At 33.8% G+C, this 15,399-nt stretch overlaps 1 protein-coding gene across 17 annotated transcripts in view; it reads left to right on the forward strand.

Annotated features, from left to right (window-relative positions):
• LOC149529181 (uncharacterized) overlaps positions 1-15,399 on the forward strand; it is a 272,432-nt gene that overhangs the window by 126,778 nt on the left and 130,255 nt on the right. For all 17 annotated transcript variants that reach the window (XM_089811676.1, XM_089811678.1, XM_089811679.1 and 14 more), the window contains one exon: positions 14,508-14,604. In XM_089811676.1, the coding sequence (XP_089667802.1) occupies positions 14,508-14,604 (97 nt within the window). The remainder of the gene's footprint in view (positions 1-14,507; positions 14,605-15,399) is intronic.

Consider the following 15,399-nt stretch of genomic DNA (forward strand, 5'->3'; position numbering starts at 1 on the left):
ATAATTTTGACTTTAAAAGTGTGAGCTTTAGTAAAAAATGGGTTCTCAAAATGCAATTACATGTAAAGTGATTGACATGTAATTGTGACATGTGATTGGGTTTGGAGGATGGAAATGCATGTAAGTGGGAATGAAGAATGAGATTACATGTAAGTGCAGATGGAGGATGTGATTACATGTAAGTGGGTTTGGAAAATAGGTTTTTATGTAAATGCATATGAAGGATGAAATTACATGTAAATGTGGATGGAAGATGAGATTACATGTAATTGCATGTGGGGAATGAGATGCAATGTGCTATGGCATGTAATGATGGATACGAAATGAAATGATGCACTTGCACATGTTGATGTTTGATAGCTTCTGTTAGATAAACTTATATATAATTATATGAGACATAAGTATTTGAGAAAAAACTAATATAATAATGTGATATATATGTGTGTGTGTGTGTGTGTGTGTGTGTGTGAGAGAGAGAGAGAGATTAAATCTATTATTATATTAATTATCTGATCAATGAATAGACATGTCCCATCATGCGACATGTCTATTCATGGCTTATACTCAATATAAATATAAGTGATTTTTGCATTTGAAAAACACATGCCGAATAGAGGTAGTGCCATTACAAATGTAGTGATCCTTCTAAATCTAACATGGTATCGATGCAGGTTGGTCTTTAGGGATCTTGTGGGTGCTAAATAGACTGCATATAAGTTGATGCCGGAGAAATTTGCTGACTATATAAGTTGACAATGATGCTATGGAAATCCTTATTCCTTCGATCTAATATTTAATATCAAAGATGAAATGATATCTCACTTTATATTAAATATTGTTAGAATTGCGCGTGGATCTTGGGGGTGTAGAAGAAAAAGCCAGATGCATGAGAGGAGATTGCTGCAGGAAGAAGTGAATGATCTGGAACTGCTATGAATGGATGTTGGTGTTCAATTCTCATATGTCAAAGATGACCCGACTCCAGTTCTACACAATCGTGCACTATGTGTGTACACGATGCCTTCGTGCCAAGGCGAAATTGATCGTCTCTATGTTGGAATTTCAGGTAGGTGAGTTTTTTGCGTAGGAACGTAGATGAGGATGTTGAACTATGCATTGGGACCAGATTACAAAGGTCTTTGTGACCGTCGTATGTGAGGAATTGATGTCAAAGCCAGTGAATTTGCATGGTGTTGCACCGAATATGGTGGACCTCCTGCGTTGAATTTTTTTGCAAACTCCCAACAATGAGGAGAATGGATGCCGACTCAAGCTTGATGTACATAATGTGCTTGGTTTGGAGCTCGGGCCAATGAGTCAGATCCACATAGGATAAGAGAAGCCAGTGTTAAGTCGTTGTGAGTTATCCTGTGGACATAAATAAGAATGGAGGAAACTATTCAAAAATGGGTGACACCCTAGTAATTCAACCCTCTAAATTACATGCAGAGGAAGATAGTTTGAATACTTAGTATAAACTAATAAATTTGCCATTGAATAAGATTCATATTCACTATGTTTTGCAAGACACCAACTAAAGTGTGTAGGGAAATGACGAGGAGCTGAAATGAATAAAATAGATCACACATGGATTATATATAAGAGAAGGTAGAACACAATTTTGCATCTTGTATCATATTACCCAAAACAGGCAACTGTTATAGTAAAATATCTATACTGCATCACTATCTTTAGCTTTGGGAAGAAATTGTTTAAGATGAGCGGTGGAGATTATTCGACTCTAATATCTGATGAAAATAATGTTTTGTACAAACGTCATTAATATTATAGAAGGAAGAACAAAAGTCAATGGGTTAAGAGACTTGTAATCATGCCAAGTCAGATCTGCATTAGAAGTTAGCAAATTGTTTGTTGACCAGGCTATATCACATAGGGTGGTTCATGTCACAAATCATTAACTTGGATACTGATTTCTCATCAAGATTTATTTGAAACAAATACAATCTTGTGAGGCATAAATTGGGTGCTCTGAAGTGTGAAAGCAATTATTAAAGTACATCGATAATAATTTCTAACATATAGTGGGTGTCCACATGTGATAAAAGAGTACTATGATAGATTTGAATTTGTGACTCGTGGAAGAGTCACGTCTCCCTTTACTAAAAAAAAGATCAAGTTACATGAAGAGAAGGGTGTGATGAAATTGGAGACATGGAATTTCCATTGGTTGGTCAAGCTTCCAAATGAGATAAGTATTTAATGATTAGTTTATTTAATATTATGTTTACATATTTTTGTGGTCTTTCTTTTACTTGTATTCTTATATTAGCTATGTGCCTTGATCATAACTGATTTAAAGGGAGTATCCAATTCATCAAAGTAAACTTTGGTTGAGGAGCTCAGAAGATTGATATTCAGAGGGAGTTCGAAAGTCCTTGCGTGTGATAATGACCTTAATGGGCCTACCCCCTTTGTACATCATGAGGAAGTGATGACTTTGAAATGATGTAACTTATATTTGCAGAAGTTTCAGTAGGGTGACGATCTTACAATAACTTGTATTATGAGATTAGACAAAATGAGTATATGGTGAATGTCTTGCATCTCAACATTCAGGGAGGCCATTACTCAAAGAGTACTCGGTGAATATCATTGATATTCTGGGAGACGAATACTCTTGATATCAAATGTGATATCAAACCTTATTGAGTATTAAGTGATTATCATTGATATTTTGGGAAGCCAACACTCATGATATCAGATGTGATATCAAACATTTTTGAGTAATTGGTGAATATCATGGATTCTGGGAGGCCAATACTCTTGATATCAGATGTGATATCAAACCTTATTTTAAGTATTTGGTGAATATCATTGATATTCTTGGAGGCCAATACTCTTGATATCAAACCTTATTTTGATTACTTGGTGAATATCATTGATATTCTGGGAGACCAATACTATTGACATCAAATGTGATATCAAAATGGTGGATATCTTCTGATCAAAGACATCCTTAAAATTTGTCATTCCTAAAATTACCAATGGTGTAATATATGTCTTGTGTTTATTCTCCCCAGCTAAGAGGGAGTGTTGATGTTTGATAGCTTTTGTCAGATAAACCTATATATAGTTATATGAGACATTAAGTATATGAGAAAAAAAAAAAAAAAACAAAAAAAAAAAAAAAATCTATATATATATATATATATGTGATTAAATTTATTATGTTTAGACAAAATGCACTTTTCATGGCATATATATGAACAAGTGTGCAACATCAAGCTAATATATGCATCAAAATTGTAAGACAAGCATGAATTAGTAAGCAAGATTGATCATGTCCACTTACTTGGAGATCAAAGAGCCAAAATAGCAAGTTTTATAGACTTGAAGACCGATTCTCCTTCAAATCCAGATTTACAAACAATTATTTGACTTCCTCTACACTTGCAAATAATGAATGATTAAGGAGCATTCAATGGTCAAATTTGACATGAGAATGCCAAGAATGTGGTCTCTAAAGGCAATAACATGCATTAAAACTAAAAAATAACCTCTAGTGACCCAAACGTATGTGCTGAAAATGCCATTTATTGGGTGTTTATAACAAAATGTGCCCTTTTCATGCAAACATTTGGGTCGTTTTTGCAAAAAACATGGCCAAAAAATGCATGTATTTGAGTCGTTTTGATTTAGGAATGCAAAAACGTCTTCCCCAAATGCATATACATGAGCCCAAATGCAAAAATGTGACTCCAAAATGCAAAAAGGTGGAGAAAAACACAAATTTCTAGGACTTTTTAGCAAAAATGTGGTTCATAGAATGCATGAAATGAAGCATTTTTGACATCTGAAGGCAAAAACGTGTTCTTAAATAGAAAATATTGTAAAAGTTCTCAGGATCTCTGATAGAGTAGTTTCAGTATTTCTGATAATATATATACTTGATAGATTCAATGTATAACAATACTGCATTGATGAATTTATATATTTGAAATGACAAACAATTTATTCAATATTGATATGATTGTCTCATCTGATTTTGAACTGAAAGGTCAAAGTATATATTACAATCTCTCTTATCGCTGCTAGAACAGAGAAATAATAATGCTGCTGATGTACTTTAGACTGTCATTGTTATTGGTCTAATTTCCATTGGCAATAGGCAGTATATATAAATGTGGTAAGAGCCATGTCACGTAGAGGCATGACCCTATGTGGCTAATGCCATGTAGGGTCATGTCCCTGCGTGACATGGTCATTAACTTAAACTATAACATAAGCCTGATAGTTATCATATCATTCGATCCTTGTTCATTCAAGGTATTTCGTATTACAAGGAAAGTCCAATCAATGTATTCTATTTAATATGTGCATGAGTTATATATATATATACATCTGTGAATAATATGGCACTATAATGCAATGTTGAATATGTGAGTACATACATACATACATACATACATACATACATACATATATATATATATATATGTTTATCAATTTAATCTATGCAAGGTGCATGTACAGAAAAGATCTAAAGGTGATCTAATTTGATTGAAGCCACAATCTTTAACAAATAGATGGATCAAAACCTCAAAACGACTTTTATTTGAGCCAAAATGTGATCAAAATTGCCTTAAGTCTGGGCGTTGTTGTAAAAACATGATTTATCGAGGGCATGAAATGAAGCGTTTTTTAGCAAAAATATGACCAAAAACGCCCCAAATTTGGGCATTTTTGACTAAAACGTGGCTCCAAAATGTTATGCAATGAACCGTTTTTTGTATAAGATTGAACGCCTAGGGCATTATAATGCCAAGAGATGCAAAAATGACCCTCTTCCTAGGGATTTCAATCCTTATCATGGGCAGATTTGGGCATTTTAGATGAAAAACGTGTTCTTGGAGGAAGAAACCATCAAGTTTTTTCGCTTGAATCTTCAATTTCGAGTTTACCATTCGCAAATGCATGAAACATATGTAAAACACATTCTCCAAGAGGGATTACATATTTTAAGATGTTTGTAGTTGATCTTTTCATGCAAAACACACTCTATAAGTGCCATTGCATATTTTAAAATCATGCATTTGGTCAAAAGCGCACTCTTGGAGTGGTATTACACATTTTAAAAATATGAATGACTTGCCTGTGTAAAACACACTCTTACTGTGTCATTACACATTTTAAAAATACGGTATATGTCCTAAAGGTGCAAAACACACTCTTGGAGGAGCATTGTGTATTTTAAAAATATGAACGTGGTAAGCCATATAGTGCAAAACGTACTCTAGAAGGCTCATTGCATAGTTTAAGTTTAAAGACATTTACATGCCTTTAGTTAAAAAACGCATTCTCTAGGAGCATTTATATCTTTTACATGCAAATGAGTTAAAACATGTTTGCACAAGTTAAGTGAATAGTTAAGCACATGTTTAATTGATTTTTGAAGAAATATCACTTAATTGGGTCATAAATAATATTTACACTATATAGTTTAATATACAATGTGCAAATATCATTCAAAAAGTAATATTTACTAAGATGTTTTGAATTAAAACTCAAAAATTAAATCAAACTATATAGTTAATATAGTGACTTAAGTCAAAAATTTAAAAAGCAACTCGACATGAGAAATAACATAAAGTGCACTATAGTCACTTAAGTGATAAATTTAAGTGATAAAGTAACTTAAAAACATAACATAAAGTGAATTTATGTTATATTTTTCAAAAAGTGAATGTTAACTTTAAACTATAACATGATATTTTAAATCGTGCAGTTGCACTTAGAGAGTCCACCTTTTGAGCACTAAAATGATCATATCTTTTGATTGCCAACTCTAACTAAGCCCTAGGATAGATCAAATCGAAGGGAAAACCGAAAGCAATGATTTGAGCAAAATCTAAAGACCAAAAGCTAATAAACACACTCAAAAATGCAAAAGGACTTTGAAGGCTTAAAAAATCAAGCATAGGCTAAACAAACAGAAAAACTAAAAAGAGTTGACGAAAGCCCCAATGAAAGAATTCATCAAGAAAATTGGACTTGATTGATTGATCAATACTAAGCAATTAAATAATGAACTAAAGTCAGAGAAAATTGAAACTAAGTTGAAAAAGTTTCGTACTGATACCTACATTTTGTGTTGACAAAATGCAGGACCACATGGTGAAAGTACTTGTACCAAAATGAAATTTTGCACCTTGATTATTCTATATCATTATGGCTGTTACTGGCGAAGCACCTATTCATGACCATTTCAGTTTGGCAAGCATACTATGCTCTCCATTATTCCATCATTTTCCCACCTTAAATGGCTTGGACATGTGATTGTTCTTGCTCTGTGTCTTCCAACCTTGAAATCTACTTGCAAAATGAGGTCCATGAGGAATTTTTGTATTTTTTTGTGAGTTTTGCAGGTAGATGCAACATATATGCTTGTTGTGAAAATGAGAGGCTTTTATGTGTAAATGCACACACACACACACACATACATATATACATACATATATGTGTGTGTGTGTGTGTAGATGGACGATCATTTTTTTACTTGTAATCAAGGTGTTGAAATACAATTATAAGTCCATTTGGAAAGGTTTATTACTTGCAATCAGTTTTTAAAGTTCAACTGCAAGTAGGAAAAAACTTCATTTACGCTTGGAAAACACTTTGGAATTGGGTTATTAAAGTACAACGACAAGTGAGGGAAGAACTTAGCTTTTTTTCTGCAAAATGAACTCTTAATTGAGGTTTTTAAATCGAATTGCAAGGGGGGAAAAACATGCATTCCTAAAGATTTTATTTTGGGGAAGTTTCTTGCATCTCCTTTTGTATCATTTTTTGGGAAGGATTTGTATTGTTTTGAAACAATACTTTAAATTTCAAACTTAAGAACAAAACTGATTTATTTTGCAAAAATACAAATGCAAACATATATACAAAACAAAACTTTTTTTTTTTGATCAGTAACAAAATAGCTTATATTGATATAAACAAAGTTTAATTACAAAGATTCAGCTTGGCATCCATGAGGGCCATACGAGTTTACATCCCCTAAAAACCATACTCGATTGGATACGGAAAAGATCACAAGGAAACAAAATTTGGGATCTCAACTACCCCAACCATTATACTAGGGACAAAAACCAACTACGTAGACCTGTTGAAAATACAAAAAGTACAAGCAAACGACCAACAATTGATATTTCACTCAAATTGGAGAGCAACCTCTCCCTTGGAGAAATTTGGAATGACATTAGACGGATCAAGAAGTGGACCAGTCCTTTGTCAACCACCACAAACTCTGCCACGAGTACCACCATGCTGACCATCATGAAGTTCACCATGAGCACCACCGTGCAGACCAGCTCAAAGATCATCTTGAGCCACACCACGCCAACCAGAAACATCACTGAAATCTAGCTCACGAGTGGGCAGAAGTGAGATATCAACACTAGAGACAAAAATGCCTTTACTTGCAATCATATCCGCATCCTCCAAATCCCCAAGACCCACGGCCACACCACCGTCTACCCCAGAAGACACCTCATTGCCACCCGATGCTGTACTGTGTGCCCTCTTCTTTTGTAGGATCTGCCTCCAAATAAGTCTTAGCATTTTGCAAACAAAGGAAAAGCTTTCTCGAAATGTGTTTCAAAATGAGGATCAAATGCAAGTAAAGAAAACCATACCTCTTTTGAGAAACCAAAAACGCAATGAGAAAGTTGTCTTGAATTTGAAAAAAATTCCCAAAATCCTTCCTTATTCAAATCTAGGGGAAGATCTACAAATCTTGACTATATAGTTAGGCAGAGATTGTCCAAATCCTTGGTGTAGGAGGACCTCATCATGAAGTTTCAACGAGCCCTTGAAGGCTCATGGTATGCTGTGAGTAAGGAACTTTAAGGGGTAGAATAAGGTCTTAAAGACCAACTGGGTGAAGCAATAGTCACATTTTTGTAAGGCCAATGGCATGATAGGCATGCTTTAACCATCATGGTCAAACCTTGGTCAACGGTTCGTAGCTGGTCTAAAAAGGGGGTAGATAGGGTCTTAGCACGTTTTAGTTCATTTGTGGAGACTTTTGGTCGATCATGATGTCCTAGATTGTCAATTGTTAAAAGTCGCAACATTTTGTCAAAGTTGTCAAAAAGTTACATCAAAACTTTATGAGCTACTTGACAACTTTTAGAAGTTTGAAGTGACAACTTCACCCGATGATCTATAAGTTGCATTTTATGATGAAAATAGAACAATATCTCATGAAGTAAAACAAGTACCATACACAGTTTTTCTGAAAATGTAATTTTATTCATGAAGTGTCCACTACGTTTCACACAGGCCGTGAAACTAACCAAGAAAAAGTAAATCAGAATCTGATCTATGTATGTAAATGCAAATGCGGAAAGTAAAAACAAGAAAGTAAAATGGGTCATGGGTGCCAGCCATTGCCTGGAACGACTGGCTGTGTTGCTGGTTGCCGCACTTTTGCTCTCGCTGTCCCACTTTCCATGCTCCCACTCCAAACCTGGTGGGTACATCGTAAATGGGTTAGACTAAAATGATCTAAGGAATGGCTAGCAAACTCACCATCCTACCCCCGCATATGCATTTACATCCAAAATCTCAAGACCCTGAGCTATTTTTTCTAACTGATTTGTGTCATGTGCAGAAAAATGATCAATGTCACGTGGACGTAATATGTGGCTCCCACAAGGTTTTGAGCCCAGCGTATCATTGATCAACAAATATCAGATAAAGCAAGGAAAGTACATAATATCAAAGGGAAATGCATTTGTTATGCATGAAACCTTTTATTATCATGTTGAAGATCGTAAGAAAAATAAATCAGGTAAATGTTGAAGGGACAAATAGACATTAATTTAAAACCTTACAGTTAGCTACATGATTTTCCTAACAAACAGACAAGTAATGAAGAACAGTGCATACATTAAGGCCACAATTATAGAAGCAACTTAAGAAAACACAGGGAACAGATTTGATTAAAATTCATTTATCACATCCACATGCAAAAGAAGAAAAACCACAATATAATCCTAGGACTGCAAGAGGATCACCTACAGGAACAGAATACAGTATGAATGAAAGATTACGCCTCTCTTTCTATGTGCATGAGATCTTAAAGATTATAATGTGAGAAGATGAACCTTTCAAGGCAGCAAAGTATACATCAGGTATTTTCATAAAGAAGTTTCAATCAGCAAATAAATTGCAAGCAAGCATCAAAGGTTAAAGCATGATGGATAGCTACAGCAAAGATATGGTGTATGAAAATGCAAATAGAAGTAATGTGTATTCAGAACGAAGTATAATGCAGCCCAGAATCAAATGAAACAGGAAGCAAATGAAAAGACAAGCATAATAGATGTGAGATGATAAATGAAGCAAAATGACAAGTAACTTTAATGCTGAAACAAAGGGAGGAGTAGCACTTCATGTATATGATAATGTCAAAGAAATCAGCATGTCAAGGACAATCTACAATTATTCAAATGTTTTCCAGTCACAAGTGTAAGTATATATATGTATATCTGAACGAGCAACGTGAAATTCTCTAACAATGAGCATTTATCAGCAAGGAGAACGTATCAAAAGGCATTAAGGGTTTATGCAAGGAAAGGAACTTCAAACAGACTGAGTATGTCAACTTGCAGAAATGAAGATTCAGCTGTGAAGCAAAGTCAGCCGACAATATAGAAACAAACTTATTTAGTTTCAGGTTATTGAGAAATGAATAAGATACTCTTAACGCAATGACAAAGTGTAACTCATAAGTGAAACTTAAAAAAAAAGAACATTTCAATATCTGATTTAGAGTTTCAAGAACTTAATGAAAGATTCATCAAGGTTCAACAAAAGAAGCTAAGGAGAGAAAATCAAGCCAAGGTTTTACAATGGTTGTAGATAGAGAAAAAGCTACAACAACAAATGTCTTTAATGGCTTTCATTAACGAATTTGCAAATACCCAGATGGGAAAAAGCCTCAAATTTGCAAATACCCAGCTGAAATAAAAGAAGGGCCCAGATCTAGCTTGATAGCCACCTGTAATTGCTACAGTGTGGAGGAAAGTGAAACCCTATATTAAACCATTAAAAGCATAACAGTGGAAAAGAAATGGGTTTTGATCAACCAGAGAAACCCGTGACTAGAGTGCAAGAAGAGAGACGAAAAGAAGGCTATGAGACATTCATTAGCAGTATATCTGCAGATGAACAAGTGAATAGCAAGAAAATGAACAAATTGGGACGAAAATTCATACCCCACAATGCCTAGAAGCAAGCACGCTGAAAGGAAAGATGTGATGATAATTTCACAATGTTTTTTGCTATACCCAATTCGAGTGAAACCTCCAGGATGTGGTATTTTGCAAAACCCTTGTGCAAAATATATAAATGGAAGATGGATAAATAAGATATGCAGATTCCCTAAAGCCATGACCATCAAATGGCATAAAGTAACAAAATCTGGGTAAGTATTTTTGTAACGACAGGCTCAAAGAAGAGTTTTACTTCTGTAGAAAACGGTGAAGAGGAGTAAAGAAAAACATCCCTTTTCTACCAATAGTTTTGCGTTTTGCCTGCATATGTGACCTTCCAATAAATGACAAAGCTCCAGCTGCAAAATGCCATGGAAAAGGATAAAATGGTTTGAAAATTTCTCAGAAAATCACCACGTCAAGGGCGACTTGTAGTATACCTTCAAAACAGTTTCCAAAAATCCTCAAAGTTTTGGCATTCTCAAAAAATTCCATGGAGAATGAGTTAAAATCATGGCATAACATTAAAAATATCAGCAGCGGCCTCAAAAAATGCACAAAAAATTCACCTTCTAGAATAGCAACGGTGGCAAAATGCAGCAGATCTTGCCCTTAAATGACAACGAAGATGAACAAGAGGTAGAAATGTCTGCTAAAAAGTGGCCTGAACACCAAAAAATATGCTCAGAAATCATGTGGAAGTTGCAATTCTGGCTCCAAACCCTATCTGGCTGCTCTTGAACTTTCCAGAGACCCTCACAATAAAAATGAAATAAGAAACACTAAGGTTTAAAATGCATATGTATGCCTTCATAACTAAAGTGTATTGCTCTTTCGATATCGAGAGTTTTGATGAGATATTTTATTGTTCATCTTTTGCTCCATAATTATGTTCACAGGGTGTTGGCTATCTAACACTTTTATATTTGCATTTTTTGTAAGGGTAAGATAGGTTTATTAAATGGTGATTTATAAACCATCTTATAAAGACTTATCATATTAAAGTGCAAATATATGATTTGTTTTAAGTTATTTTCTTCATTATTATGAGATTTTGACTTAAAAGTCAAATTTGCCATGTGTCCAAGGTATGGGGATTTTTTGTGATTACGAAGACTTAGTATTTTGGGTCGGTTTGGAAACATAAGGAGCTTTTCTAGGAGTTTGCAGGTCGAATTTGACTTTGCCTTGGTAGTTGAAGGGCCTTTATTGCTAGTTAGAGCTTTTGGTGCATAGTTTTGAGTGATTAGTCTTCAACGTCTGAAGCTTGTAGGTCCCTTTTGCTGGCTGTTTTCATTGATTCGACCCAGGTGGTTGGAAGTTGGTACTTAGTGAGTTTTGAACTCATCTTGTAGTCACTTCTGATTACTGAGGGAAAAGATTTAGTGAATTTTTCGCTTCCTTTGTCTTTTTGGCATCATATTTTCTGTAACTCAGTTTTGAAGTGAATATAATTGAAGGCTTATTATTTGCAGATCATTGAGTTTTATCCTATTGATTATTGCAGTCTTAGTCATATCAAGTGATTGATAGGTGAAAGTTTGGAGTTTTGTTAGACCTTATTTAGTCTGTCTCATGTATTTGCTTCTTACTATAAGTGATTATTGCAAAGGTTATTTAGATGTGTTTTGTTTGAATGTTCAAGAACTGTCTTGTGGAAGTCTTTTTTCCTTTTCAATTTTCTGACATTTATGTGTAATAGGTTCATGACGAGTTGTGATTTTGGGATTCTTATTTGTAGGTGGATTAGTGTCATTCTGCAAGTGTTCATTTCCTTAAAATTGGTTTACTATATGTTCATAAGTGGAATCTTCAAGTTTCATGTTTCTTTAAGTTACAAGTCTTTCATTTCAAGTTTCCTCTATCCCTTTTCCTAGAAATTTTAATAGTTTAGAAGCTAGGAGCTGGCCTTATCCAAAGATTCATTCCATTTTCAAGTGACCCATAGCTTAGGAGTGTTTCAATGTTTCCTTGAAACATCAAGTTTTGTCAAACTTAACAAGGGTGCAGTTTTAGGTGATAACAAAGCCCACTTGCAAGTAGCTTATTTCTTTACTTTCTCTAACAATATAGCATGTAATTAAGCTTGTGTGCAATGTCCCCACTATTAGGGTTAGCTTGGGAAAAGTAATGCCTACAAAATAAATGTTAGAATTTAAACAATAATAAATCTAGCTATATTATTCTACCCTCCATCCTAACCCTAACCTTTAAGACATATCCACATTCAAATCAATAACCCTCTTGAGGATGTCCATGTCCTGAATGATATATGCTCAATTCTAGTACCATCCTCAGCTACTTTTTCGTCTTCTATGGAGTGCTCCTTCTAAGGTCCTTCCTAGAAGAGATATCCTCTATGCAAAGCCCTTATCACATACGCATATCTTACCTTCAATGGAATATTCCAGCCTTAAAAAACCATTTTAAGATCACTCTCTTCCCTAAAAAGGGACTCTCTTGATTTTAAACCTTTAACCATAACCTTTAACAATATTAAGATCAGTCTCCTTCCTTGAAAGGGACTCTCTTGATCTTAAGCCTTTAACCATTATGTCCATGTGTACCATTTTTTTAGAATTTCATATTTATGTAACATATATAGATATGTACATACATATATATAAATGTATGTATACATGTATACATATAACTTATCCATAATCATAATTCATGAATATAAATAAATTCATAAATATAACTAATTAAACATAATTCAAACTTATCTTGCTTACCTGCCTCTTGCTTGGTACCCGTGGAATGCACCCTTTGACAATTCTTTAATAAATAACCCATTACCTTTCATTCATAAGAATTTTCTCTCAACGTGTGGAGCCATGCTGATATATGATCAAATATGAAGGAATGATCAAATATAACATAGTGATTTTTCTACGAGTTTCCTAATCTCCACGAAATATCCCCCAATTTCCTTTTCCTTCTTAAATGGTCATCGACTTTTGTTCCTCTCTCCACAGCTTAATTATAACCTATTTTTATCTTATATCATCTTATGTCATGCAAATATATTATCTTCCCTTAATAATTACTCCCTTACAATTTTGTATCTCCCTTCCTATTTAGTTCACATGTTGATTGGTTCCACCATCGATCCATGTTTCTCCCCTCTGCCTTATTCCCATGTTGCTCCCCTAAATATTTCCCTCGGGCCCACCAAGCGGCATGGACTGCTTGCTTTAGGTGGCAACCCTTTGTTGAGGGTGTTTTACATTCTTTGCCGATTTACTTCTAACAATATTAATTATTGTTTTAATGTGTGTTGGTTTAGACCTAACACAGTGGGGAAAGTTTCCCTCTAAATCTTCAATTTATTAAGGCCCCACTTTATGTTTGTGGGTGTCATTTTATTAAGGTATATTAATTTTAATATGATGTTTCATGGCCCACTTTTGTTTACCCGTTCACATTATTTTATTGGATTGGATTATCCTTTAGTTGATATATGTTGACTTACCTTGGTTAAAAACTTAAAGTAATGATTGATGTGGCCTATGCCATTCTGCAACTAACCAATAATATTCGTTGATGGTATTTGTTCTTGTCAATTTATCTTTTCTTGATGGCTCAAGAAATCCACTTGTAAGGACAACTTAGTCTTTTACTAGTATTGACTCACTAATATATTATTGAATTAGTTAGTGTGATTACAAAATGATTATTCTCTTTATTATCATTTCTTTCATATTATAGTTAATTGGTTACGTTTATTGAGTACTAAGTTTACTTTGGTCTTTGTATCATAGATGAAGAGAAAACATATTTAGTAAGGGATTAAATATATATATTTATATTTAGCATAATGCATATGTTGAATATGTTTATATTAATTATGTATTAGCATAGGGTTATGACATTGTCCAAGTGGTCAAAATAACCTCCTCATTAACATAATTTTTCAAAACATTTATTTTTTATTCTTCATACTTAAAATCATGATATCTTGAATTTCTTGAAATATGTTTCAAAGCCAAACTTTGAACCTTAACCCAACTAGCAACACAGGTTTAATTTTAAGACTGATCGGTATCATTTTTTAATAGCAATTCATTTTAAATTTTTGTGAATATTTGCAGATCTAGTGCAATTCTCTGATCTACCTTTAAACTCTAGTCATGCAATGTTGAGAGTGGTGGCTGATGAATATCTGAAGATTCAGATTATTATGATACAATTTTTACTTATGGATACTTCTATGATGTTTTTCACCAATTTTCTTTGCTCATTATATATGTTTTTTCTCAGAATCTTCAATTCTAGGTGATGGAAGCTTAGTTGTAGATGGTCCTGGAAGTGTAAGCTGTTCGGAAGGTGCAATTTCTCCTTCAAAACGTAAAAAAATGTATGTCATTCTATCTTTTCTAGTATTACACAAATAATAATCTTTAATAACAAACTATTTTTCGAATAATGTGTCTTTTGATTTTGATTGTTCCACTGAAATATGGCAACACAAAAGGATATTTTCTTGATACAATATCCTGATAAACTAATATTTCCATTTTATGGAATTGCTCAAGGAAAATTAGCTGTCAGATTTTTTGTGGACTTTGAAAGGGAAAATGACTTTTGAAAGCTTCCTTTCTTTTTCAAGGCAAAGCAACATAATTTCTACTTTAACTAGTTTTAATATTCTATTCCTCAAGTTCTTATCTCATATATATGCCAATAAACTTGCAACCTGTTTTGCGTTTTAACAAAAGTGGAGCATTTTCTGTGCACACATAAAACAATCACATATGGCAATGGGAAGCATCTGTAGAAGATCCATGGATTACAGTCTCTGATGAAGAAAATAATAATTAATTTTGTGGTGTTAAAATCATTCAAGATAAATCAATTATGGAAGAATGGTATGATCACAATAACAATTTCATTCCTAGACTGCAGCGTGTGTGATACATGGAAGGACATGATGATCTTTCAATGATTAAAGAATGGAAGATTAAAATTTTGGGAGTAATCTATGTAAGTCAGATGCTATTCTCTTCATTTTTTGCATAAGAGTCTCATTTATCATAGCGCCATCTTAATTGATTGTAAGTTGTAACACATGATGTAATTCAGTAATAGGGTTTGTGTGAATGCAGACTTATGAGCACTGGAGTGTGAATTTTGAGTCGACTTTTTTTTACAG

Source organism: Cupressus sempervirens, chromosome 11 (genome assembly GCF_028749045.1).
Source record: "Cupressus sempervirens isolate cs-2001-9-10 chromosome 11, ASM2874904v1, whole genome shotgun sequence".
Taxonomy (NCBI): Eukaryota; Viridiplantae; Streptophyta; class Pinopsida; order Cupressales; family Cupressaceae; genus Cupressus; species Cupressus sempervirens.